The sequence below is a fragment of the Lates calcarifer genome, linkage group LG7_2, assembly GCF_001640805.2.
Source record: "Lates calcarifer isolate ASB-BC8 linkage group LG7_2, TLL_Latcal_v3, whole genome shotgun sequence".
Classification (NCBI taxonomy): Eukaryota; Metazoa; Chordata; class Actinopteri; family Centropomidae; genus Lates; species Lates calcarifer.
The window spans coordinates 1,164,107-1,191,219 of record NC_066854.1 but is presented as its reverse complement, the minus strand read 5'-3'; the positions used below and the strand labels follow the sequence as shown (position 1 = coordinate 1,191,219).

The 27,113-nt window shown below is 45.0% G+C and overlaps 2 protein-coding genes across 4 annotated transcripts; both read left to right on the top strand.

The window, feature by feature from the left end:
* Window positions 1-756: 756 nt before the first annotated feature.
* On the top strand, window positions 757-14,366 carry nhej1 (nonhomologous end-joining factor 1). 3 transcript variants are annotated; one of them, XM_018661258.1, is made up of 9 exons: window positions 757-845; window positions 1,613-1,773; window positions 2,318-2,522; window positions 2,633-2,854; window positions 3,129-3,267; window positions 3,781-3,839; window positions 13,049-13,232; window positions 13,327-13,436; window positions 13,811-14,366. In XM_018661258.1, the coding sequence occupies exons 3-9, from the start codon at window positions 2,334-2,336 to the stop codon at window positions 13,889-13,891; spliced, it is 984 nt and encodes a 327-aa protein (XP_018516774.1). In that variant the 5' UTR covers window positions 757-845; window positions 1,613-1,773; window positions 2,318-2,333; the 3' UTR covers window positions 13,892-14,366. The 3 variants fall into 3 exon arrangements, with proteins under 3 accessions (XP_018516774.1, XP_018516772.1, XP_018516773.1); XM_018661256.1 differs by having other exon boundaries at window positions 2,606-2,854; XM_018661257.1 differs by having other exon boundaries at window positions 779-849; window positions 2,606-2,854.
* Window positions 14,367-14,437: 71 nt separating this feature from the next.
* On the top strand, window positions 14,438-26,937 carry LOC108873130 (Indian hedgehog signaling molecule). The gene is made up of 3 exons (XM_018661255.2): window positions 14,438-17,518; window positions 20,817-21,078; window positions 25,047-26,937. The coding sequence occupies exons 1-3, from the start codon at window positions 17,219-17,221 to the stop codon at window positions 25,742-25,744; spliced, it is 1,260 nt and encodes a 419-aa protein (XP_018516771.1). The 5' UTR covers window positions 14,438-17,218; the 3' UTR covers window positions 25,745-26,937.
* The last annotated feature ends 176 nt before the right edge of the window (window positions 26,938-27,113 follow it).

Genomic DNA, 27,113 nt, shown 5'->3' with positions numbered 1-27,113 from the left:
ACAGGTACACTCAGGCTGACTCTGTGACCCTGTGACCCTTCAGTTCACTATCACAGAGCTTTTACTTTCTTTTATTTGCACTCAATAACCACATCAGCCTTTGCCTCTCCCTGGTTATGATCCAAAACAGGCAGCTGACAGGCCTAAGGGCCTGAGTTAAACAAATGATAAGCTACTGTATACACACAATCCCCAAAATAAAACAGCACGCTGTGTCGTCATAGACCCACACAGAATAATAAACCACCTGTGTCAGGTGTTCACTGTGGCATTCAGGACGGCTGAGAGGGGGCAAATGCAGGGAGCTTATGTGCTTTTATTGTCTCAAGTGAGAAACTGGAAAATTATGATTATGATTCTTTCCATTCTGTCCATAGCCTCCTCCTTCTCTCTGTCTTCAATATTACTTTCTTTCAGTTCATCTCTCTCTCTCCATCCTCTCTGTATTCTGTCTCTGTGCCTCCTCTCTTCTCCCTTTGTGTGTATAAAAGATAATTTAGTTAAATTATAAAATCTTTTTTATTTCATTTTTAGATTTGCATCATTTTGGATTTGAATTCTCTGTCTCAAACAGAACATAAACATAAAATATTTCTACAATAACATAATATTGAGACACTATAATTATGCATAGTTTGTGTTGTTATACTGACCTGAAAGCAAAGCATTTCAACTTTAGTTTAAAGTTTATCAGCCTGCCTCTGGAGTTAATGTTATCTAGCTAATTAGTTCGCAAGTATAGTAGTATAAGCGGAACCTTTGAATCGCTGTTGTTTGACGTCGGCGCTTTAACATGTAACTGTCAACAGGACCCGGCGCAGGAGCTGCAACTCTTTGTAGCAAACGTTGGTACATTTACAGTACAGATAAAGCTGTTTTCATGTTTTATCACGTCTCTAGTTGTGTTATAAGATGCTGTTAACAACATTTAATTCTGTCAGACTAAATCCACAGCGGCAGAAAAACAAACTTTAGCTAACTTCCCCGGACAGCTTCTTCTGCCTCAAAGTAGCTAGCAAAACGGTCAACTTGTGAATAATAGTGGGCAATAATGTTTATTGTGTTAGCGAGGAGGTCGCCGATTTGAAAAATAGCTCCTACAGATGCAAACACGGTTAAAATCAGAAGCTACTCGATAACTGTATTTGCTTATAGGCAAGGAAACCTAAAAATTCAGAGATTTGTAAGTTGAGTTTGGTGATTTGCCATCGTTAAGAAACTTCTTTTGACATGAATTAGCTTGCAAATGTTGCTTACTACAGTGGATAGCTGGTGGCCGAATTAAAGCATAGCTACCAACGATGTAGACCAGGATTAAAATAATACGTTGTCTCCTGAGAATTTGTGCTGACGAGCAAGGGAACTTTAAATTCATACATTTATCAATGGAGTTTGGTGTGAGGCTCTGTGCTTGCAGGCGAGAACGGAGCGTGTCAGGACCACATCCTCCCCTGACACCCTCTAACCGCTGGCATCCGTGTCCAACTTTGTATGGCTGTATACTCGAGTCATAAAGTTACTGATTTGGTATTTTTGCGATTTCCAAATTGGCATGAATCACCCTCTGTGTTTGAAATGGCGACTGACGAGAAATGCCTCTTTTCTTTCCCAGAAAACAGCCCCATTACAGATCAGCAGAGAGGAGCCGTGTAACCCGCAGGAGCTGCCACTGCGGTCTGCCCGGGGCAAGGTGGTGATTATGCGGCCAGGACGGCGTCTGTAACGCGGCTTTAACAGATCTCAGTCCAGGCTTTGGGGACGCATTCCTTAGAGGTGAATGATTTAAAAAACACGTTTGATAAAAAAGAAAATGACACCGCATTCTGGGTGTGGGTGTTCATTGGCATCCACTTTCAGTGCCAATCTCAAAACCTGCATCTTGTTAGGAGCCTTTACCTGTTTTCACCCATCAATGTTCACCTGTCAAATGGGTGTAAATATCAGTGTGTAATCTATAAAACAGAGCTTCAACAACACAGTCTGCAGGTTGTTTTCCTGATTAATCGATTACTGGTCTATAAATTGATGAAAAACTGTTTCCCAGAGTGCAACGTGACGGTTTTAGATGTCTGGATTGTTGGTTGGACAGAACAAGATTAATTAAAAATAATAGATAAACATTATTTGCAGCCTTAATTAAGTCATTAATGCTTTGTAACTTTCTCCAGTTTAATAAAGATGTGAATAATTTGGAACTCTGTGATTGGATGTTTCTCACTGAGATGCATCTTGGGAGTTGTAGTCGACCCCACAGGCTTGTCGTACCTCAGATTTTCTTCTCTGCGCTGATGATTCTCCACCTGTCGTCTCCTAACAGTGTGATTTGGATCTTGATGATGGAGGTGAGCGGAGCCCCCGCCGTCGTCCTCCTCCAGCGTCCCTGGCTCCCTGTGAGCATCAGCGGCTGCCAGCTCCTCGCTAAGATCTGGTTCGGAGACTCGGCGTACCACATCCTGCTGACGGACATGATCTGTGTGTGGGAGGAGAGGATGGACTCGGCTGCCATCCAGCGCCGAGCACAGGTACGCAGAAGACAAAGGAGAGGATTGAGCTCTTAATTCTACAACTACAAATCTTAAATTGGGATTTTTTTCCCCTTTTGAAGAAGCTGTTTGCCGTTTCTTCCAACCAGGAGCTGAACAGGCGTTTACGAGCCCCTGTCAAAGCTTTCTTCTCCCACCTGTGTGAGGTGGTTCAGCCCTGTCTGTCAGGAAGCGGCGAGCGAGCAGACGGCGAGGCTCTGATCTCTCTGACGCGACAGGACGACGGCAACATCAGCATGAAGCTGAAGAGCGAGCTGGCGGGGCTGCCCTTCTACTGGGAGTTTCACTGCACCCCCGCCCCCGTCACACTGGTACGGTCCACATGTCAGGTTTGAACTTTTTAGTGTTTGTTAGGTTTTTGTGGGTTTTGAACCTGTGATGTTTTAGTTTTGGTGTCGTTTCTTACCTGATAAATGTCTGTATTTGTTAAAAACAAAGTTTACAATTTTAAGTTTTAAGGACAGATGGGAACTACAGAAACAGTTAAAAATGTGTATTTTACAGGAGAAATTCGAAGCCAGCCTGAGGATGAGCAGTTAAAACTCCACAGTGGCGTCTCTGACAGTATCCTGTGTGTGTTTTCAGGTGTGTCTTCAGCTGGTGCGCCCCCTGCTGGCGATGAGCCACCTGCTGCAGCGGCAGGTGGAGCAGCTGGGAGGTCTGCTGGTGAGGAAGGACGCAGAGATCCAGGACTACAGGGAGAACGGGGCCACGCTCAGCAGAGGTACTGATAAAGTACCTTTACATTCAGCCGTTTGAGCAGCAACAAATTAGATTTCAACCCTGAAACCAAAGTTTATCTCCCAAAATGAAAATCTGTCATATTATCTTTGTAAATCCAGGTCATAATCAGCTCCCCAGATGTTCAGGTGTCTTCCTCCATTTCTGTAGAAAAAGTCCTTCTATTGATAAAGAAGGAGAGCCCACTTCACCATCGATGGCTTTCCTTGTTAGTCGTCTGGATCTGAAGTTATCAGAGAAACTAGCTGAGCTAACGTTAGCAGCAGCAGCTCAGCTCCACCAAACTGCATCAGAAAAACGCTGATTTCTAACATGAAACTGATCTGATTCAGAGTTTTCCTGGTTTTAATCAGCTGCTCTGTTTGTTCTGGAGAGGAGGAGACGCAGAGTTTAAAAGACTTTTAAAAGAATTTTTAAGTGCTGATTAATTTTATGAATCATCTTGAGTGTGTTTTTAACATCCTCTTACTCCAAATGTGTGTGTGTTTGAACGCAGAGCGGCTGCAGACGGACGTTTTTGAGGAGGAAACGTACAGAGAGGACTTCATGGCAAAGGTGAGAGGTCAGCAACACACACACACACACGCACACACTCAGACACACCACAGCCCTCGCAGCCTGTCGTTTGGGTGTGTTTTTACCGTCCTCTCCGCTCCGTCCCTGATCGTTAACCGGGCTGTGGCGAGCGCGTGGAGAACCACATGATAAAACGCTGCGGCCGCTGGACCGAGCAGCGCTCCGTCCGACTGAAACATCGAGTCGCCGTGACACGGGTTTCAAGTCGCTGCATGTCAGCCAATCAGGAGAAGACGAGAGGTTGTGTTTTTAATCTTCTGTATGTGTGTGTATATGAAGGTGAGGAATTTCTCATCTCTGACTGTATTGACCTCTGACCCCTCCTCCATGTTTGTGTATGTGACTGACCAGGCATTTCAGGTCTACCTGTGGAATCTTCAAGGTGTGTCTGTCGTCTCCCTCCTGGCTTTTTTCTTACAGTTATGTCAGTTTCACTTCAGTTTTTAGTCGACTTCAGTGACAGACAACATAAACGACAGTTTGCTGCGAAGCTGAAACTTGTTGTGCATGTTTCCATAACTCAAGTGTGTGACAACATTATGACAGGATTCTTACAGAGGCAGAGCTTTTTATTAAGCGAGTAATAACCAGAAACATCTCTATATATCACTACCAAGACTCCATTGACAAAAACAGGGATTTAACTGGGAGCTGCTGGAATACCACTGCCTCCATCTGTTAGTGTGTCTGTGTTACTGTGTGACTTTCAGTGGTGGAAGAAGTAATCAGATACTTTACTGAAGTAAAAGTACCACACAGTAACACAGCACACACTGACAGATGGAGGCAGTGGTATTCCAGCAGCTCCTGGTTAAATTCCTGTTTTTGCTCTAATGGAGTCTGGTAGTGATATATAGAGATGTTTCTGGGCTGAGTTATCCTTTAAATAATGATCATTTTTCCTTCTTATATTATCATCATTACAGTTCATGTACAGTAGAGAGTGTGGGACTTTCTATTTTGCACAAATATAAAATTAGCTGAACTTGTGACGACCTTTAGTCTTTGAGTTTCTCCTCAGAAAAGAGACATTGTTCCAGAAGCTGTGAAATCTGATTTCATGCGAAGGTCATGCATGTGGTGGAATTTTTAAAGGTGAACATCAGAGGACTCGATTGTGGGGAAATTTCCCCTCACAGGTGACTTGACAGGAACACACAGTTGTATAGTTCACGGTGTGTGTGACTCATCGTGTGGTGGTTTTCAGGGAGGAAACCGGCCTGTTTGTTGATGCTGTTTGTCTAAAAGGACAAACCAGGAAAGAATCACATTTTTAGTTTGGTGGAAAGGCTCCAGCTCAGGTACAGCGAGTCATGGAAAGTTACATCAGGGTCACAGTGGCGGCTGTGTTTTTGGCGACCATACGCCCGTGGTGGTGGAGGAGGAGGAGGGCGAGCGGACAGTCAGAAACCACAGAAGAAGAAGAAGGAGAAGAGGAACGCTGCTCCGGATCAAAGTCTTCCCTCTCATGGCAAATTCCACCGGGCTGCGAGGAGGCCGCCTTCAGACCAAAGTCCAAACTGAAATAAAACGTGTCTGGGGAAAAATGTCACCGAGCTGCGTCAAACGGGGGAATCGCACACACACTGGACGGACCGCTGCCGCTGTGTGTGTGTGTGTGTGTGTGTGTGCATCAGAGAAAGGCTGAAGGCGTTTGGCATGAGTGTGTAGTATTTATCTATCAGGGTAGGGCCTTTGCATGCTTGTGTGTGTGTGTGTGTGTGTGTGCTGTCTGTCCACCCAGCGACTCGTGTTTGTGTCGCCGTCTGTGTCCGTCTCCGTGGCAACGTTCGGAGTGTCTGTCGTTAACGTGAATGTACCTGACTTCAGTTTGAACTCGCACTAAAGTCGGAGCTGTCTCCCAGCTCAACGTCCACTTACTTAGCTTTTTAAACATCTCATGGTCTTCCTCAGTGAAGAGAGTTCGCTCTGTTGTCTTTAAGATGAAGTTAAAGCCCCAGAAAACACTTGTAAGAATTCATGTCTCTGTTTAATATCATTAGAAACTGAGCATCTTTTGGTTTTGGACTGTTGGTCGGACAAAACAGAGCTTCTCTGTTTTAAACAACAGCCTGTTGAGCTTGCAGACTTTCTCCCTGGCCCCATTAATCCCTGGATCAGACTACATGATATTCTTTTGTCTTTCACGATAGTCAACATGTCAGATTAGACGATCGTAGCGACAGAAATTCTTGCTGCTTCTTGCTCAGGAGACTGGGAATGCTGCAAGTCTGACCAGTCATCGTTCAGGGCCTTGCATTTCAGTGATGTGATGATACAGCCCTAACACCATGCTAGACTTGTGACTAAGTCCAATGCTGATTTTATCTCTCCATCCGTCTGACTCACGTCTCAGATACATCACCACATGAGCTGCTACCTTTATGGCTAAGGTTTGGTTAGGTCTAGGCACAAGAAGGTAAAAGCTAAGGAGCCAAATTTGACTGTTGGTGGGAGACAGGATGCAAACAGCGCTCTCTGGTGTCAGGTGTAATCGAGGAGCTTCAGAGGTGCTGGCCGGTGGATTTTTTTAGCTGTGGACTGTCGTAGACGAGCTGTTTCCCCTCCAAAGTGATATCGATCTTCTCGCCTAAACTCTAAAATGAATAAGCCTGCTTCCCATAAACTGTTGTTCCAAAATCGAGTGTATAAATGACTAAGAGACAGATCAGAGCCACAGGTACAACACAGGGTCTTTATGTGACTCCTCTTCTTGTGAAAAACCGCCCAGCTTCAGTTTCGCCTTCAGTTTTTCCTTCCTTGAACTTGAACTTCTTTGACATTTACACAGATATTTACGTGCCGAGTGCCAAAGAGACGGCAGAGCAGACAAATATCCGCCTCATCACCCCCTCTTTTTACCATTTCCACAAGAGTGTGTTTGTGCTTGCGCCATTTGTGGCCTTTGTTTCCCACACCAAGGGGAATGAGAGGGCAGGAGGGACAGCGAGAGAGAGACGATGATGACAGGAGCAGGAGCTTTTATTTTCTACTGCAGCTTTTCCGTGGAAGCCCCTCCCCACCCGGTCACCACACAAACACCCCACCCAGCTCAGGTCAACATTTACATGGGTGGAATTAGCCTGCGCCTTCCCACTGATACACACACACACACACACACACACACAGTTGGATTTAACTTGGGTACAGGCTAAAGCTGGTCATGGAGCTGAAGGATGAAAAAAAATGTTCAAATCCTTTTAGGATCACATCAGCTTCCCTTAGGACCTAAATTTGGAGTGTGTGTGTGTGTGTGTGTGTGTGTGTGTGTGTGTGTGTGTGTGTGTGGCGGCAGCAGCAGCAGCAGCAGCAGCAGCTCATGACCTGGCAGAGGGGAGTGTCTGCTCGTCCACACTGAGCAGGCTGTGACGCATGCTTTTGGTTTTTCAGAGCTGTGTGTGTGTGTGTGTGTGTGTGTGTGTGTGTGTGTGTGTGTGTCACCAGGGCTGTGTTTTTTATGTTTACGTGCATGAGTGTGTGTGTGTGTGTGTGCCGTGGTGACGCATGCTTTGCAGTTTTCGGCGCAGCGTCACAGTTGTCAGCTCTGAATTGAATTGTCACCGTTTGGGAACGCCGCCCGCTTCCTGTTTCACGAGACCGCGGCTTCACAGCTCCACGGTGACCGCGCAGCAGTATAACGACATCTGACAATTAGTGGCCACTTCTGACCAAAACACCTCACTCGAGCTGCACAGAATCACATAATTGAGCCAAAATGTTGCGGCTTCCAAATCTGGCATTCCTTACTCTAAATTTCCTGCTTTTCTTGCTTAAATTGAAGGTTTTCCTGGTCAGGTTTTGTGTTGAGTGTGCCTGAAACTGCTTAAAAACAAAATGAGAATCAATAAGAAACTATTTCGTCCTCCTTTACAGTGTAGAGATGTGCAGTTTTCCGTCTCGAGTAAAAGCGGCTGTAATGATTATGTGCTCAAACGGGTGAAGAAATTATCCTTAAATGCTACGTAGCTCTCCATGTGAAGCCCTGCGCTGGCACAACAGGAGGAGTCAAATCCTAATATCTGTTTGCTTCAACCAGAGGCTCTAAGTTAAGAGCAGAGCAGAGCAGGAAACTTAATTTTTTTCATCCAGCGACCACAGCGGCTGATGGGAGGCCAAAATACACACTTTGACTCTCAGCAGCCAAACGTGACTTAAAGAATGAAGAGAAGCTGCAGATATCGATCGATTTACTGTCTACTGCTGAGGAGTTAAAGTCCCAAAAAACACAACGTGGAAGCTCCTGGTTTGCTAAAAGTTTAATTATTTATGAAAGATTCTCATGCAGAGACAACCAGAACAGAACCGAAACATGAAGATCTACCTGCTCTGCCCTTGGTGCTTGGTTTTTGTGTGGCTGCTCGCCTTCAGTCTTTCCACCAGATGTTGAACCTGGCTGCTGGGGTTTGCTCCCTCTCAGCCACAGGAGCTTTGGTGAGGTCCAACACTAATGTAGGACAGTGAAGTGGGCTTTATAATTGCACGTTGAGGGGTTAAGCTGCAGTTTTGGAGACTCCTGCAGTGCATTCGGAAAGTATTCAGACCCCTTCGCCTTTTCCAGTGCTGGATATGAAGACAGCACGATGCAAAAACTGTGACTGGTCACTGGTGTGACAACAGGTGACAACAAATCGTTCAGCAATGTGTGTAAAGACTCAGTAATCTGTAATCCGTCTGTGAACCGTGATAACTCCTCACAATAAGTGAATAAAGGACTGTAAAGAGTGATTGTTTTAAGGCAGAGAAAATGAGAGAATAAGTGAGGGAGTAGGAGGAAAGGGAAAGAACAAGGAGAGAGAGAAAGAGAGAGGGGGAAGTGGGAAAGGTAGACAGCCTCCTCTTCTTTTCTCCCCTCTCTCCTCTGTAAATCATTGGCGCTCATAAACAGAGCGAGCAGCTCTTTATCTCACATACCTGAGGAATTCAGGGCCTGGGTGGTAAGTAGGCGAGGCTGATAGGAGCGAGGGAGGCATGAATGTGATGTTGAACTCTGAATATTTCCACCGGTTATGAGCGAAACCGTTGTAATCAAGGACGCATTAGTAATGGAGGACGTTGCACAAAGCTCTGAACCGTTTGAAATTAGGTCGGTGAACTGGAAAGGATCCAGTTCCATGTCGGTGTTGAAGGAGGTATCTGTCGGCTCAGTCTGCACACCTCTCCGTCCATCAAGGATCTGTTTTTTCTTCTTCTTTGGCCTTTTCAGCCAAAATTGCACTGAATAGAAACAGTACAAGCTGCCGGCTGTTGTGTGTGTTTGAGTGTGTTCAGTGTATTCACTCAGTCGTTTTGAAATTGATTTACAAAACAGTTTTATAACAGAATTAATAACATGAAAATCTGTAGTTTTATCCCTGATCCAGAATCAGTTTGGCCTCTAAATGTTAAAATTCTCTCATTTGATGAAGAGAAAATAATAATATTTAACAGTTATTTAGACAGGATTAGTGTCATTTACAGTTTTTGGACTTGGCACTCAGATAAATGTGTATTTCTACTGGTGCAGCAGGAAAATAATCAGCAGTTTTGGTGATTGAATGTCTTGCAAACTGAATAACTTTGGGTCTTTGGACTGTTGGTCACACAAAACCAAACATGCAAAGGCTCTGGTGGTAAATTCTTGATCAAATAATGAAAGTAACCATCAGTTGTAGTTGTAGTTTTTACTCTGTGAGGAGTAAAAGATGGCAAAACAAAAACATCTCCATCCAGTGGATCTTCCTCCGCCTCCTCCTGTGCCCTCTGTCAGTTGCACACAGTTTCCACAGGGTTGTCCCCGGTCTGGGTCTGTAATTAGGCCCTCTGTGGCCTGGCCGCTCCCCCTCTTCAGCTGCTGGTCTCTGGGCCGAGCCCCAGCCTGGACCGGCCGAGTGCGGCGTCCCACAAAGACATCATGAGACTGCGAGCGACATGAGAGCAGCGACACAAAACACGGCAGCGGCAGCTTGTCGGCACGTGAACACGCCGGGCACAATTTGCTCGAGCCGCCTCCCGGGGTACTGTAGTTTATTTGTGACACTTAACACTTCCTGTTACAGCAACGCTGTGTAAGTGTGCGGTGTACCGAGTCCGAGCCGAAACAGCTTTAAAATGAACGCGAGCCACAAACAAATATTAGGCTTTCCTCGGCTGACAGAAGATGAATGTTCAGCATCTGGAGTTCTCTGTTCAAACAAGAAACTTTTGTCATGTGCGCTGCTTTTTACTGTGAGCTGCAGATTCTCCTGAAGCCTGCAGACGTCAGAGCTGAAGTCCAACATTCTCAAAACTCACAGACGCACAGAGACCTTGACCTTTGACCTGTGACCACCAAATTTGAGGACATTACCCAAAGGCGTTCCTGAGACGCCACCTTCACGAGCTCCGATGATCTCCGATGATGATCAAGAGCACGAGGCTCCTACTTTGATCATCATTTAAAGGATAACTCCTGTGTGTTTCAACCTGGCTGTTTATCACTGCCAGACTCCATAGAGAAAAACAGGGATTTAGCCAGGAGCTGCTGGAATACCACTGCCTCCATCTGTTAGTGTGTGTGTGTTACTGTGTGACTTTCAGTGGTGGAAGAAGTAATCAGATACTTTACTGAAGTAAAAGTACCACACACACGAAGGTGGTTTGTTTTTAACACACCATCATTTCTCGGGATGTGGACGACATTCTTAGGTACCATCTCCATGGCAACACAGCATCCCCATCCCTCTGAGGAAGGCCACGAGATGTGGTTGAAAGCCTCGAAAACAACAAGTAAGTTTTGTGTGTGAAAGTATGAGACCTCAAAGCCTCAACCTCGTCACTCTCCCGCTCAAACCGTGCACCTCCTCCTCCCTGGTCTCTGAGTGGCTCCGGGTTTTTTTCCGAGGACGTGACCTTGAGACCTCAGGGTTCAGGCAGAAAGTGACGCATCGCTCTCGGACTCGGGACGGGAAGCTGAGGTCGCGCTGAGAGAAAACCAGGTGGAGGGGAAGGAGGGGAAAGCAAACAGGAGGTCAGCAGCGGAGTCGAGGATGAGGGAGAGAGAGTGTGAGACTCTCCGGCACCAGACCCCCCGCTTAAAGAACAACAACAACAACAGCAGCAGCAGCGTCTAAAATCAGAGCTGTTTACCTGCTAATAATAGAGAAACACCAACACTCTGCCAACTCTCCCTGCTTTCCTCTCATCACCTTCCCCACACACGATGCTTTACTGTGGTTCAGGAGGGAGGCTCTGGAGGTGTGGCCACCAGGTGAGCGCTCCTCCTCCTCCTCCTCCTCCTCCTCCTCCTCCTCCTCGTTTCCTCTGTGGTTGGAGGACTTTGTTCTGTTACAGGAGCAGGGAGGAACTTTCCAGAACATTACTCAGCCCGACAAAACGGGCGAGAGGTTATTGACCTGCTGTAATCACCTTTTTATTCCTCGTCTGGCATTTCATTTCTGGTCAGCGGCAGCAGATAACAATCCTCCCGCCGCCGTGTTCACACCCTGCGGCCGCTTTTGTTCCTCTCCTAAAATACAGAGAGGTATGGAAGCCTTGTTGTGTCCAAAAAAGAATAAAAATACTTCCAGTGTCAGGCATAAATCAAAGACAAGTCAGAGCAGTGATAAAACAAAAGGTGATTTGATCATTTTGATTCTGGAAATTAACTTTTTTCTCAGTCAAACACAATAACAACCTCAATCTGACGGAGCCAGTAGTTTCCCACAGTCTCTCCTCCATCTCTCCTCCATCTCTCCCTGACAGATCTACAACTGATGCTCTGTCACAAAACGAAAACCCCAAATAATGACTGATCCATCTCTGACAAACCAGGAGTTTTTCCTGTGACCGCGTCTCGCCAGTTGAACACTTTTAATGTGAAGCCGCAGCAACAGGAAATGATGTGTTAGCAGGAACAATAATTTAATACAGATAAAATCTGCCACGAACAAGGAAGACTTTTAAATGTACTCAATGGCTGTTGCTAAAAAAAACACCAGCCGTTAATAGTTTGTTTTAAGAAGAATATGAAAGATTTTAACTGTTCTCATCAGTAGGATTTTTTTTATTTGAGTGATTTTTATGCCATAAATCAAAATTTTGGCTTCACATCTTATTATTTTTATTCATTCTCTCATGATTTGACTTTGCATTTCATATTTTTACCTTCCTTTAAAGTAGTAAAAGCCATTTTTTTGGGCTTCTGTAATGAGTAAAGGAGGTGGTTTAAACTTTGAAATAAGGCCGCTGATTTTAACACTTCAGGGCAGCCGGATTCAACAAATTGAACGCATCATTTCAGATCAAATAATGTGAAGTGAGTTGGTTGGCAGAGCAGGAAGGAGGGGGGTGAATAAAAAGAGAGAATAAGGATCGGCTTTCTGCTGCTTTCTCTCCCCTCAGCACATTGGTTTCTCTGTGCCCAAAGCAGAACTAAGCCTCCACCAGAGCATACATTTATTTTTACGATATTTAAACAAACAAATAACAAAAATAAATCAATGCGAAACCTCGAGACCTGACCAAAGTGTGTTTAGGAGCCCCTCTGCCCTGACAGCGAGCGGGAGACCACCAATTTCTCCCGGTCAATATTTGAGGAGCTAATTTGGAGAGTTTGTCCTCTTCCATTGGTGGTGGTGGTGGTGGGGGAGAAGGATTTAGTGAATAGCGTGTGTTTTTCTACACGTCGGCCGTGTGTTCGCATAATGTCGCATGAGTTTACATGCACCCTTATCTGTCAGGCTCTGCGGTTTGTGTGTGTTTCAGTTGTTCCTGCTCGCAGGTCTACCTGTGGGTCAGCTGTAACAATAATGCAGCTTTGATTAGAGGCTTATCGCAGCCCACAGCACACCCTGCATCACACCTCAGACATGTGACTCCTGTAGCAGGGCCGTAAAACAAACATACCCACAGGCACCAAGCTGCACCTAAAGGGGAACTTCAAATCATGTTTTTAGCTCATGCGTCTGATTATTTCTTTTCATTTTTAGTGGATTTATTTATTGGCTTTAAGGCTGCAGAACTGAAATGGGAACATACTGAGGGATTTTATAAAGAGATGTATGAATGTACAGCCCAAAAAAGTCCATTTTAAGATGCTGGACGTTCATTATTTGATGGTTTCATTCAAGAAAACAGCTTATCTCAGCATTAAACCTCATTAAATCTCATCACATTAAAGGACAAGTCTGGTTTAGTACAACTTCATCTCTCTGTCTCCCGTCTCTCCTCAGGCTCTTCCTCTGGTTTGCTCTGAGCAGCAGGACGCTCTGGGCTTCGACGCCGACCTGCAGCAGCTGTACGCCTCCGTCGTCGCTCACGGAAACGCACCTGCGCGAAAACGCAAACTGTCCGAGGAGCGACCCGCAGAGGAGGACCGGCCCGCCGCCGAGGAGCCTGACCTCACCCCATCTTTAGGTGTGTTTGGTTTAGAGTGGACGAGGCTCAGTGCCGACGGCCTGAGAGCTTCACAGTTAATGTCTGGCTGTGTTTCACTGTCTTTGTCCTTCAGGTGTTGGATCTGTCAGCAGTGAAACAGCTGAGAGGGACAGAAAACAGAGCCACAATGGCCAGACAGACGCAGCTAGAGCCAAGATGGCCGACAGAGCCGCAGTGCAACAGGTACGACTGGAGGAAGACATCGGCTTCTTTCTCATTTATCAACACCGTTTTCCAAAAAAGACTTGAGGGAGACATTTTACACCTAAACAGCCTGTAGAAGACTGTAACTTCATTTTCATTTCTAATTGAGAAATCAAAGTTTACAAAACACTTCTGTGGAGCTGGAAAATTTGGGATTTCTCCTCAAAAGTTTTCAAGAATTTCAGATGTTAGATGCCTCAGCACATAAACAAGATGATTAAAAACAGAAAATTTAGATAAAACAAAGTATCACTGTGCAAATATTTAAGGTAAAAGGTAAAGAACATTCCAAGAGAAGTACTAATATATAAAAAAGATAATAATATTCATCTTGTCTTCTGTTTTGTCCTTAGTCTCTGTCCGTCACGTCCGACCCTGCAGAGCGACCGTCCTCCAAACCAAAGAAGAAGAAAGTCGTTGGATTGTTCAGATGAGTCCGAGCAGTAGGACACACACACTCCATTAAGAACTTCATTAGAAAAAGTGCTGTTTTTTCTTCACTTGGAGAAAAATGGAAAAACGGGTCTGCCTTTAAAACCATTACTGACTTTTAAACTTCCTCTACAAAGACGGGCACGTTTGTAGTTTGAGAGACTTTAGCTGGTTTTAATTTAGTTTAGATTTGATCATATTAACAGCTTTTAGATAAAATATTAAGATAAATAAATGCATTTTTCTATTTTTGATAATTTTGTGATCTGCAGCATGAGGCTTGGTTTTAGCTCCGTATTCGATTTTACAAATTATCTGATGATTTTTATTTTCAGGTAATTACACAGGTGACAAGTTGTATATTTTACATTATTATTATGTCTTACCGAGTAATCAATTTGCATGTAGTCTGAAACTGATGGGTGGTTTTAGAGAAGTCAAACAAGCTGTCGATTAAAGGTGTAAATATAAATTTAATGGCTGCTCTCATCCGTTATTCACAAAAACATTTAGTGCTACAGAACAATATTTTTTAGCTATATTGTTATTTAACGCAGTTAAATGAAGAAAAACCATTGTTCTTTACGTATACAAGCCTTTTTAAAATATTTCTTTTGTTTTAAAACCACAAATCATCTGTGTTTACATCTAAAGGTGCATTTTGAGGTCGTTTTTTCTCCCCGAGCTCAGACAGACCGACTATAATGGGTAGGCGGCGGTCGATAGAGCAGCCTTTCTTTTTTTTCAGAGCACAGTGAGATGTTGACTCAAGGTGTTGCAGCATCTCGGGAATGCTATTGAAGTCTTAAGTTGAAAAGTCACTGTTTGTCTGCACGGCTCCGAAGGATTTCAAGTGTTTCTGTTTGAGTAACGTTACTGAAAGGTGGTTTCATTTCAACTGGAAATGCATCATGCACACGAGAGGAGAAATTTACTTTTACAGTAACTTTTCCTGTGAATCCTGGTCAGAATAATTTCCCAGAAAGAAGCTGGCACTTAACTGTTAATTCTTAGACCTTTTTATTTATCAATACCAGACTCCATTGACAGAAACAGCTGTTTTAATCAGCAGAACACAGGAGCTCAGCACTCAGATCCTTTCTGTAAGTTAAAGTACCACACCATAACACAACAAGCACCAAGAAATACCTGCAAACTTCCAGGAAACAAGCAGGAAATGAAGCCACCTGTAAAATGAATAGTTTTTGTTTGCATTTTAAACCTTTCACCTTTTTGATTTTATCTATGTATGCAGAAATCTCACAGAAAGGAAGAGCAGAAAGTTCTCATTTTGCTTTGTGCCCCTGAAAACCCTCCTGAAGGCCCCCTTTCGGCCCTCAGACCCCAGCTTGGCCTCAGGTGATGGAGGGTATGACATCAGCATGAGGGCTCAGCGGGCTCAGCGGCCGGGTGTTGGGTGTCCAGTCTCTGTTAGTGAAACCGGACCTTTCCTCCCTGACATAATTCACCGCAGTGAAGCCGGCGTGTTATCCACAGCTGATCTCCCTGTGCAGTGACGGAGCCGCGGGCTGACCCGCCGCAGACTGTCTGCTGGAAATGTCAAACCTAAAGATCTTTAACACCAAACAAAGCTGATGCTGAGCGTTTCGGGGTTAATTTTATTGTCCGGTCCTGTATTTTTAGTAACCTGTGGTCAAATGTTCACGATGAGACGTCACGTCCAGTTATTCTCAGCATCTCTAGATCTGCAGACGGATGACGAAAGGAAGGGGTCAATTATCTGCCCTTTCAAAACAAAAGCCCCAGGTACTGGAAGGACTAGGTTCACCATTTTCCTGAGACGCACCTTAAAACATAAGAACAGGTTTTTTGTAACCAGGCAAAGATAGAAGCCTGACACTGTGAGCAGAGAACGTCAAACCAAACTCCATTCAAAATTCTCTGAATTTAAAGCTGCATCGCTTCTCGACAGAAATTTTTAGGAGATGCCTCATCATTTAAAACCACACCATCATTAGAAACTACTCTTTAATTTGGCAACAACAACCACTTCAATGAGCAATGCCTCACAATTCAAACAGCTCTGATTTGGCTGACACTCCAACATGAGTCTTACTTACTATTCCTTGTTTCTGCTGTGATTTATTTGGGACTTTCCTTTAATCTCAGGCCTTGTCCTGTGTTGTGATTTATTAAACTCGAGTTAACAAACCTCTGAAAGACAAAATAACTCGACTGGATTATGAATTAACAGCGGATCCCTCATATTGTTGTGGAAGAGGTTCTGGGAAGTGTAGGAAATCACTAGAAGAGTCAGATTGAGAAGCAGCTTTAAGGGATATTTCATCACTGCACCACAAAATACTGACTTTTCTCTTGAGGTTGTGGTCTCAAACTGGGGTCCTGGACCCTGAAGGAGGTCCTTGAGGGTTTTCCAGGGGGTCCCCAGCAGAAGGAGGGACAGTTTAATGTCACTGTGAGGCCTCTGCAGAATGAAGGTGAGCGTTTACAGCCAGAGGTTTGTTACTTCCTCACCTACAGCTCAGACTGTTATGTCACTCTGGACCAAGTCTGAAATCTAACAGAGGGGGGGTGAGGAAGTTTTGCAGGTCCCAAAGTGCACACCTGCGCTCCTGCTCGTGCGTCTCGACTTGACAACGAGGGTCCAAAGGACAGAGTGAGCGCGTGCCAGCCCGGCCAGTCTCGTGGCTCGGTGTTTGTCTGTCCTCTTGGCTGACAATAAACAGATGAAGGCCGCCGCGGGGCCTGTGCCACCCCGATGGGAGGAGAGGACGGAGCAGAGGGCAGGTCCAGCAGGGCGCGGTCTTCTTCTTCTCCCGCGGCACCTCATCTGTACTGTAGTAGGATCTCTTCCATTTCCATTTCTGCCAACAGCCCTGCGCCACAGGGACGCATTGAGAACAAACCCGAGAGGCAGAAACCGCTGCGGGGACACCCTTTGACCGCCGTGCCCAACAGGCGCAGCCAGCCTACGCACCGCGCGCCTCCGTGTCTGTCTGTAGCCCGTTTCTCACAGCTCCGACACAGAGAGGCCGCTTTGAACCTGCCTGCCAAGATAAACTCACCTCGCCTATTTATGCCCCTGCCTCCGCGTGCACTCGGAACAGGAGAGTGTCAGCGGCGCAGAGGACAGGTTCAGGTCTTTCCAGCTCGTCTCCAGCGGCGCACTGGCCACCTTTACGCGCCGGGAATGGCGACTTTTGGGGACTCGGGGATGAGTCCTGCTCCGTTACCTCCACTCTAAAATTATCGAGGGGAACCCACGCGAGGGGGACACACAGAGAGACATACAGCGGTGACATTTTGGCCACCCGCCGGGGGGGGTGACACACCGGCCCCGGGGCGGAATGCTGCTCCCGACGCTGGTGACGTGCCTCGCCGGGTGCGCCTTTCTCCTCTCGCCGGTCAGCGAAGGCTGCGGACCGGGACGAGGCTACGGCAAGAGGCGGCCACCGAGGAAGCTCGTGCCGCTCGCCTACAAGCAGTTCAGCCCCAACGTGGCCGAGAAGACTTTAGGGGCCAGCGGGAGATACGAAGGGAAAATAACCCGGAACTCTGAGCGCTTCAAGGAGCTCACCCCGAACTACAACCCCGACATCATCTTCAAGGATGAGGAGAACACAGGTGCAGACCGCATGATGACACAGGTAACCCTCCCGCCTGCTGTAGTGCCTTTTAGCCTGCTTTAGGCTTTCAGCTCTAGAACATGTTTATTAGGGAGGAATATCGGTGCGTTACCTGGTGCACTTTGCCCAGTCTTTAAACGCGTGGACGCTGTTATCTTTTTCCGCATTTCTTGTTGACTCAAGGCTGCTCACTGCAAAAACTCTGAACAAACAAAATCAAGTTTAACGCACTCTTTTCTTAACAGCCCTGTAAAAACAGCTTAAAGACACGTGGTTTTAAAGCTTTTTAAAGGGAACGTGTCGTTTCTCTTTGTTTAATTCACAGGAGCAGCTTTAATAGAAGATTCAATTCACTTTCTGTTCAATAAAACAACACTTTTCTTGGATAAAAACAGGTTTAAGCTGGACTCTTCTTGCAGCTCTGCTCTTTGGAAACACAGATTACAAACCCCTCTCTGTTAGCACAGCTCATTCTAAAAATCTCTGCAGCTCATTGACACAGTTTGTGAATTGTGGAGGTGACCGGTTTGAATCAGAGCTCTCCTCTCTCTGCCGCCACATCAGGTTTCAGAGGTTCACTGTGGGCAGCTCGTGCGTAAAAGAGGGCAACCCCGCGTCTAAAAATGTATGGAAAAGCGGTCGCTCTTAATTAAAACACTATGTCCTCTGTTTTCCATCGTGTTTTTTGGTGGAAAAACAGCCAAAAGTCGTATTTGGTTAGAGCCCGGGTCAAGCGTGTACTGATGTTTACCGTTTTCGTTTTTAGCCCGACTGGCCAGAGTTAACAGTCGCCTTTTGGACTGTCAAAAATTTTTACGACACCGTCATTGATGTGGCCCCGGGTGGAATTTATTTGACTCCCAATTTCCCCAGGAATAAAGTATTTATATCTGGCTCTTGTGACCGCGGGCTTCCTCCCCAGAGCGGCGGCGTTTATGTCCACAGACCCACGTGGGGAATGAAAGCGCGCACTCCAGTCTGGAGCTGTCACCTCTGTGCGCGCACTGCAAGAAATGTCCGCCCGGAGCGAGTCCCTGCAGCTCGGTTTGAAGGAAGAATGTAGAGGATAGAGTGTGTTAATGCAGGAGGCAACATCTGCACACAGGGGCGAGTTTCTTCAAAATGTCTTTAGTGCAAATAAAACTGATTCCAGAGCGTTAACCCCCCGAATCTGTCGCCTTAGTCAGATTTATTACCTGCTTTTTTCCTCCAGAAGTTCCCCGAACTTTACTCCATCCAGACCTCGTTTATGAAATATAAACTCTTCATGGTAAACGTCTCCTCCAAACAGGACATTTTTTGCAGCGCGCTCCCCCCGAGCAGCTGCGCGTCAACGGCGCTGACCTGCACACAATTTATGGGCTCCAAGCCGCAGGAGACAGCCTCCTGTTTGTCTTTTGCTATTCCGTGTTACTTTTTGTTTGTTTTCGCAGCGCACATGTGCAAAAATAGCCCCCGCTTCACTTGTGTTGAAGCCTTAATTATACAGATTTTTTTTCGCCTCTTTAGTTTTTATTCGCTTTTTCCTGGGCGCTCCGTGCTGCATACAGACGCGACTGTTCAGGGGCGAAGACACGCTGCAAAAAGTGTCACTCTTGATGTTTAACTTGGACTTTTAATGCATTTGTTTTTCCTTTTCAGTGCACATGCAAAGAAATGCAAAAAATGCGAGATTAACCCACTTATGTCCAACGCATATTCAGTGATTTCCTGCAGACTTGATGCACAAAGATTGCTCCAAAAAGGGAGAACAAATAAAAAATACTTAACGCAGTTTCTTTGCATTAGAATCAAGTGAAAACACAACAGGCTTTTGCAGATTTTGTTCCCTAATTTCAAGAAAACGAGCCCTTTAGACGCCCAAACCACCAGCTCACAGGGACACTTTTTGCAGCGCAAAGGTGTGCATAGGCGCATGTTGTCAGCCTGCGCGTCCAATGTTTGTGCAGCCAGCGGTTTAGTGCTAAAACCGCTCCTACAGAAAACCCCCGTCGATCTGTATACCTTGAAAGGAAAACCAACAAAATCTATCGTCTGATTTATGAAGTCCAGCTCGTTGCTCTGACCGCAGAGAGAAAACATAAGACGTTAAAATCCACACTGAACACTGTGAAAAGGCATCTGTGGCCACCGAGCCACGAGCTATTCTTATCACAGCCAACATGGAAAAAGACATTTATAGGGTTTAATCCCAGTTTTTAGCCTTAATAGGCAGAGATTCATGAAACGCTGCATCACTGAGACATGCATTCAGAGGCTCCTGGGTTCAGTAAGACTGAGTCAAACAGATGAAACCTCCATCTCTCCAGGTTTAATCCAGATCAGCCTTAGATTCTGATCTTTAATGGACCAGATTATGTCTGAGGGTGTGAGCAGAGGTTTCCCATCAGACTGAAATAACATGTTTTAACTCTTACAACCTCATGTAGCTCAACAAAGTCTTATTTCTTATTTAAATTGGTCAAAATCAGGTCAAAGGTGTGGAGAAATAAATGTTTGACTTTGTAGTGAGTGCACCTTCATCAGGCCGAGCGCTGGCTGAGATTTATTTATTCATACAGCTCCCATTCGGTCAACTGGTCCCTAAATATCTGGACTCATTAAAAGCTACTCTCTGCGTTATCATTTAAAGTCCAACAAATCCTGAATTTACAGCCATTTCTGCCAAAAACTTGGACGACATCATATCATGATATTTATACGTTTGAGTTCTAATGTGAAACAGCGCCCTCCTCAGGCCAGTCTTTGTATTTTTTAAAAGAATTCTCCTCAAACGTTTGTGAAAACTGGACGAAAGGCGGCTGAGAGAACGCATTTTGAACATAATCGATACAGCTGCCATTTATCTCATGATCCTGCTAAATTTAAACAAAATTTTAGCAGGAGGGAGTTGAACGAGTCCTTCAATGGGCCCTCTCACCTTCTGTTTGCTCACCCTGACCAGACTCCAGGTTTAGAGGGACGCTGAGGACCTCTTGTTCATGTAGCTGCCACCCCCACCACCCTATAACCTCACAGCCCCCCCTCACCCTCCCCTCCATCCCTAACATAGCCTCCCGGCTCCCTTCGCTCGCCACAGAGAGCAAACATCAGGCCAAGCCGGGACAGCAGGGGTGCATTGTGGGAAAGCTGAAGCCACAGACAAGGGGGAGAGGGGTGACTGGGGGTGACGGAGGGTGACGGGGGTTTGGTGAAGTGGATGGATGCAGGCAGAATGGGTCTTTGTGAAGAGTCTGAGTCCAGACGTTTTCACGAGTATAGACAGAAGGCCTCATATAAGCAAAGTGAGAATACGTCACCTGTGTCTCCTCCGCTGCAGCGCTGCAAAGACAAGCTGAACTCTCTGGCCATCTCGGTGATGAACCTCTGGCCCGGGGTCCGCCTGCGGGTCACCGAGGGCTGGGACGAGGACGGCCACCACTCAGAGGAGTCGCTGCACTACGAGGGCCGGGCGGTGGACATCACGACGTCGGACCGCGACCGGAACAAGTACGCCATGCTGGCGCGACTGGCGGTGGAGGCCGGGTTCGACTGGGTCTACTACGAGTCCAAAGCCCACATCCACTGCAGCGTCAAGTCAGGTGAGGAGATCGCAGGTGCTGGAAGTGCAAATGTCTTATGGTTTTCCAGAAAACGCACAGGTTTAAGTCTCAGTATGCTTCAAACTAACAAACAAACTCAAGCAACCAACCTGACGAACACTTCTTTTGAAGCATACTGAGGTCTTTAAGCTTTCACTATAGTCAAATTAAAGAAACATCAGTATGAAAAGAAAGGGTATTTAATTTAACCGTGACGCCTTCATGGTCATGATTAGGCAACTCAAAGCACTTGGACACATTTTGGAAAAGATTGTGGTCTTGGTTAAATATTGTTTGAAAAACAGCGACTTAAGACAGTTTACTTTTTCAATATTTAACCAAAACCACCGGCAACTGTTTTTGTAGCCTAAATCCAACCACACATGGGACGTTAGGCAAAAAAAAAAACAAACAAACACACTTCTTCTGCTGATGTATTTCTGAGCTGGACCAGGAGAAAACCACAGCCTCAGTAAATCTCTCACCTCCTCCCTCGTACTCAGCTTTGATAGATTACTAATCGCATTACCCACGTTTTCCCAGTGCTAAATTAGGACGCCAAAAGAGTCACATTGAATTTATCTTGTCTCGTATTTGAGGTTCAAAAAGTGACAGCAGCTTTTAAAGGGAACTGCTTCTGCCACCTTTTGCTTTTCCTTTTAACAGTTTTTGTTTCTCCCTGATCACTAACTCTCTTCCTGCTCGCATCTTAAGTAAGTGGGCACTTGCTATAGCTCTTATATTTTCCCTCTTCTTCTTCTTTCTGTCTCTCTCTCATCAGCCACTCACCCCATGTTTCCTCAGATCAGGCCATGCTATGCATCACATCTAAAAATATAGCTTCTTTGAGCTCTTCGTGGCTTTCCTGCTTTCCTCGGGCTCATCTCTACGTCACACAGCCACATATCTGCTGATTTCAGAGAAGTAAAATTCATATATCAGGACAATAACGTCTGTTTACTGAAGGTCTCTGATGTAAAAACAGACTTCATAGCCACAAATGGTTGAGCAAACACAGGGGATTAGCTTGTGTTAGACCTAACACTTAGCAAATTAGCGACCTGTCTCATGTACAACCACACATAAGGGCGTTTACTGTGGAAAACTTGGCTGTTTGACTTCACCAGGAGGTTTTGAACTCACCACTTACCACCGTCCTTGTCTGTTACTGGGGAAAGAAGAACGAGAAAACCTCCATGTTGCTGTATTCCAACATGGTTGGCCCCAGTTTTAGCCTCGTAGTCGCACCACACGACTGAATTCAAGTTAATATTAGATCTTATGAACATGTAAGTACTTGGGCTGGAGGCTTTGCAGCCATTTTGCCGCCAGATACGCTTCAGCTGCACAAGATTTCAGTCTGAACGATACGATAAGGTGAAGTTTGAGCCCTTCAAAGTGAAGTTACGTAAAACAAACTCATGAATAGTTTTTATTTGTCATTGAACTTCTTAAAAAGTGCAGTTTTTCAGGGTGCCCAGCAGGTTCGTGTAATCCCAGACCCTCTGTTGTAGGTTCATCTTGTCTCTGAGGATTGATTTGTATGAGTCGGGCTGTGTGTTTAGGATTGTTGCTCTGCTACAGAATCAATCAGGGGCCGAGAGGATGCTGAAAACTTTTGCACAGTACTGTAGAAGTCGAGAAGCCTGTTTGCTGTTGCTTTAGCTTGTCTCAACCTCTGCATAGTGCTCAACAGCCTCCTCTTTATAAGATCTAGACCACCTCCAGATTTAGTTTGGTGTCATTCTGAGATCCCGTGTTGTTTCTAGCTGATGGTTCAACATATCCAACATGTCGACTGTTCGTGACAACATACAGTGTGTGCTGGGAAAATGTGCAGTTATAGCATGAAAAGTAACACAAATGTGTCATCCAAAAGTGGACACACAGATGTGCTGAAAGTCACACACTCCTGTAAAAATGCATCAGAATTTAAACACCCACTTCAACAGCCCCTGACACATTTTACACTGAGTGGTAATGAGATTTTCCTTTTCTTTTCCCCCTCTTTCTTTCTCCTTTTTCCTACTTTATCTCTCTTTTCCCCCTCCTGTGTCTCCTCCTCCTCTCTCCTTCCCTCCCAGATCGGGTTGCGAGGGCCCAGTCCTTGACTTGATCAGAAGGGCAACCAATCAAGTTGGTATTTTTTACACGTTTTTTGATTTCTCCTTTTTTTTCTCCTGTTTTTTTCCTCAAAATTCCTCAAAACAAGACAAAGAAACGAAGGAAAAGTTGTTACTGATGAACTCCCTGACAGAAAATCCTTCGTAAGGCTCTTAAAATGGGGGGTGGGGGGGGCAGCTGGACTATAGTCAGCAAGAGGAAGCAACCACTAGGGGGCAGCAGAGCACCAGGACCCTGTAGGTGAAGGACTGGACTGAAAAAAGGGGGGAAACATGAGAAAAGGAGGAAACACAGGGATTAATAATCACCACATTTCACCTCAGACTTCTGCTGCTTCACTTCAACAAGATGAGAAATATTACTGTGGTCAAACCAGGAACAGTTAGGAAGGTAATGCTCTGAGTTTTTCACTTCTACTTAGAGAAAAGTTGCTTTTTTTATTTTAAAATCAAACTATTTATGGCTTTTTTGTCTGATGATTATGAAAACACTGTGTGTATGATGATGCATATGGTTCAGGAGATGGCCAGATCCTTTTTATCTAACCAGAAACATCACTATATTAACTGTACCAGACTCCATTCACAAAAACAGGAATTTTATCGAGCAGAACACAGGAGCTGCTGGAATACCACTGCCTCCATCTGTTAGTGTGTTTGTGTTACTGTGTGACTTTCAGTGGTGGAAGAAGTAATCAGATACTTTACTGAAGTAAAAGTACCACACAGTAACACAAACACACTAACAGACTGAGGCAGCAGCTCCTGTGTTATGCTTGCTAAAATCCCTGTTTTTGTCAATGGAGTCTGGTAGTGATATATAGAGATGATTCTGGATCTTCCTCTTTAATAAAAAAGCTCTGTCTCTGTAGGAATCTTATCATAATGTTGTCAGACTTATCAAAACAAGGCCCAGGTTCAAATATACTGAAACTATCCTTTAAGGGATGTAAAAACAGATGATGATTAACCTGCTGGCTGAGTTTCCTGCTCTGCTCCTTCCTCCTTCACCTGACTTATCTTATCACCTGGCCTTGGCTTTCCTGCCCTCCCCAAATATTTATCCCCAGATAGACTTGAGACAAGTCCTCAAGTGTCACTTTCAAGTGCCTGTTACCAACACAGTCCTGTACACAAACACACACACACAAACACACACTCAGAGCTGCAAACAGGAGCTTTTATCCAGCAGCTCAGTTATTGTTCTTTTATGTCCAGTGCAGGAAAGAAAAAGTCAATATTTAGTTAAAGGGAGTTTGAAAGATTTATTACGTGCTCCTGTCCTTTTAGTACAGAAGCTCAGTCCTTGCTCTGATTTTCTATTTCAAATTATGACCCGTTAAAGCAAAATTAACTCTTAAAATTACTTTTTAGGTCAAAAAATATTGTTATAAGTTAAGTTATAAGTCAACATTTTGACTTTTTCTCAGGAAAGATTACATCAAAATTAAGAGATATCATGTTCTATTCTGAAATACTAAATTAAAATGATGACTTCATTTAAAAACTACTAAGTCAGAGTTGTTATTATAAAGTCAAAATAAGATATTAAGTCAGAATTTTCAGATACTAAGCCACAATCATAACTTTTAACTCACAATTCTGACTTTCTCTTTCAAGTTATGAGATAATAATGTATATTTCTTCAAAACAAAGCGATAAAAAGTCCAAATTTGTGACATAATAATTAAAAAATATGAGATACTAGTCAAAATTAGGACTTAACTATCTCATAACCTTTACTTGGTTGTACTAGTGAGTTTTAATGAAGTGTTTACGACTGTAAAAGTCGTAGTTTCTGCCTCTGATTGACCTTTAACCTTCCTGTGTCTCTCTCTCCCTCAGACCACTCAGTGGCGGCCAAGTCTGGAGGTTGTTTCCCCGGCGAGGCTTTGGTCACGTTGGAGAGCGGCGGTCAGAAGTCCATCAGCGCCCTGCGACCCGGCGAACGCGTCCTGGCCTCGTTGGGCAGCGACGGCAGCGGCGAGCTGGTCTACAGCGAAGTCCTGACCTTCCTGGACCGTGACCCCGCGACCCGGAAACTCTTCTACACCCTGCAGACGGAATCCGGGGCACGACTCTCTCTCACTGCCGCCCACCTGATATTTGTATCCGAGGGGAACTGCTCGGAGGGGGCGGTGCCGACCCGCGGCGCCCTCAGGACTGCGTACGCCAGCGACGCCCGGCCGGGTCAGTGCGTGCTGGTGTCGGAGGGCGACCCGGGACAGAGGCACAGAGAGGGGCGTCTGTCTCGGATCACCCGGGTCAGCCTGAGGGAGAGGAGGGGGACGTTTGCGCCGCTGACCCAGCAGGGGACGGTGGTGGTGGACGGGGTGGTGGCGTCCTGCTACGCCGTGCTGGACCAGCACTCCCTGGCTCACTGGGCCTTCTCTCCGCTCAGGCTGATGCACAGCTGGACCGGCGCCACCGGACGCCACGGCGACGGGATCCACTGGTACTCTCGGCTTTTACACTGGCTGGGGAGGATGCTGCTGGACTCAAGACGCCTCCACCCGCTGGGCGTGGCTCAGGACGACAGGTGAGGGAGGGGGAAACGAACAGAAAGGAACCTGAACCCCTCACCTGGTGACGGGACCCCAAACAGGACGTTCGGGTTCCTGCTGAGGCCTGATGGGAGTTTTTCAGCTGGGAAAAAGAGGGAAGAAGAAACTGTGAACTGACACAGATGAATTCTCTCAAAATAAGAAACACAGACAGCGAATATAAGAGCACTCCGAGTCTGAATGACCTCAAGAACGTGCACAAACCTTAACACACTATGAAGCAGTAATCCCATAATTAATCCTTAATTTATCCAAGAAAACACAGCAAGCACCTTCATCCAGATTAGAGTTTGGTAGTTCGGTCCATTCATTTGAAGAACCAAAAACACTTAATTAGATTTTAAGGTGCATGATATTCTCCTTAATTTACACATTAATCAGTTTAAGGTGTTAGGAGGTTGGGATGAACTATTTTCAGGCTCAGATAAATGACATTTTAAGGGATTCTGGGATAATTGAATAATTAAATAAATAAATGGTTTTGTGGATTAAGGGACCGCTTTTGTATAATCTGGTCCATTTTAAGGGTTTTTTACAATTAATCATACCCATAAGATCCCATTACAGATGCCTGACAAATGTTTAAATTATTATTGTTATTATCAATTAAGGAATTAATTGATTATGACATTTAACTGGTTTAAGTGTGTTTACTGAATGAAATAAGGGGGATTTAAGGTGTAAAAATGCCTTAACCATCCCTTAAAAAAAAAAATTAAGGCACTTTTAAGGTAAACTGTAAATTAAATAATGGCTTTAATGTTGTTTTATTCAACTTTGAAGGGATTTTTACCCCTTTGAAAAACACTTAATCCAAGCAAACCCTTAAAATAAAACAACCTGTCAGTTGAATCATTTTACCCTTAATCTGGTATAAATAATCTAATATCTCAGCCTTAAATACCTTAAATTGATCACATGTTTAAAACCTAATGAGTAAATGAATGGAATTTTAAGGTAAAGGAATGAAGGGATTTAGTTTTATAGTGTCCACAGGGACGTTGTGCTCTTTGTATGTAACTTTACTGCTTTAACAGAGATCTTAGATGAAATAATAGAGTGTATTTAAGTGTTATTTGTTTACAGAAAATCCTGTAATGTTTATGAAGTTATTGTGGGTGAAGAGATATTAAAAGAAGATTTATTTTTGAAATTAAATTATGTGGAAATGAGCTGTGTGCTTCATGTTTTTTTCTCTGGTGCTGGTGACACGTGAACGCACCTTTACTGACATCTACTGACTTCCTGTTCCAAAACCAGGAGCCGTGTGTCGTTATATTGGTGCAGCTGATGAGTGTGTGTCTGCAGAGGAAGGTTAGGGGGCTGTGGGGGGGTCAGGACTGATTTA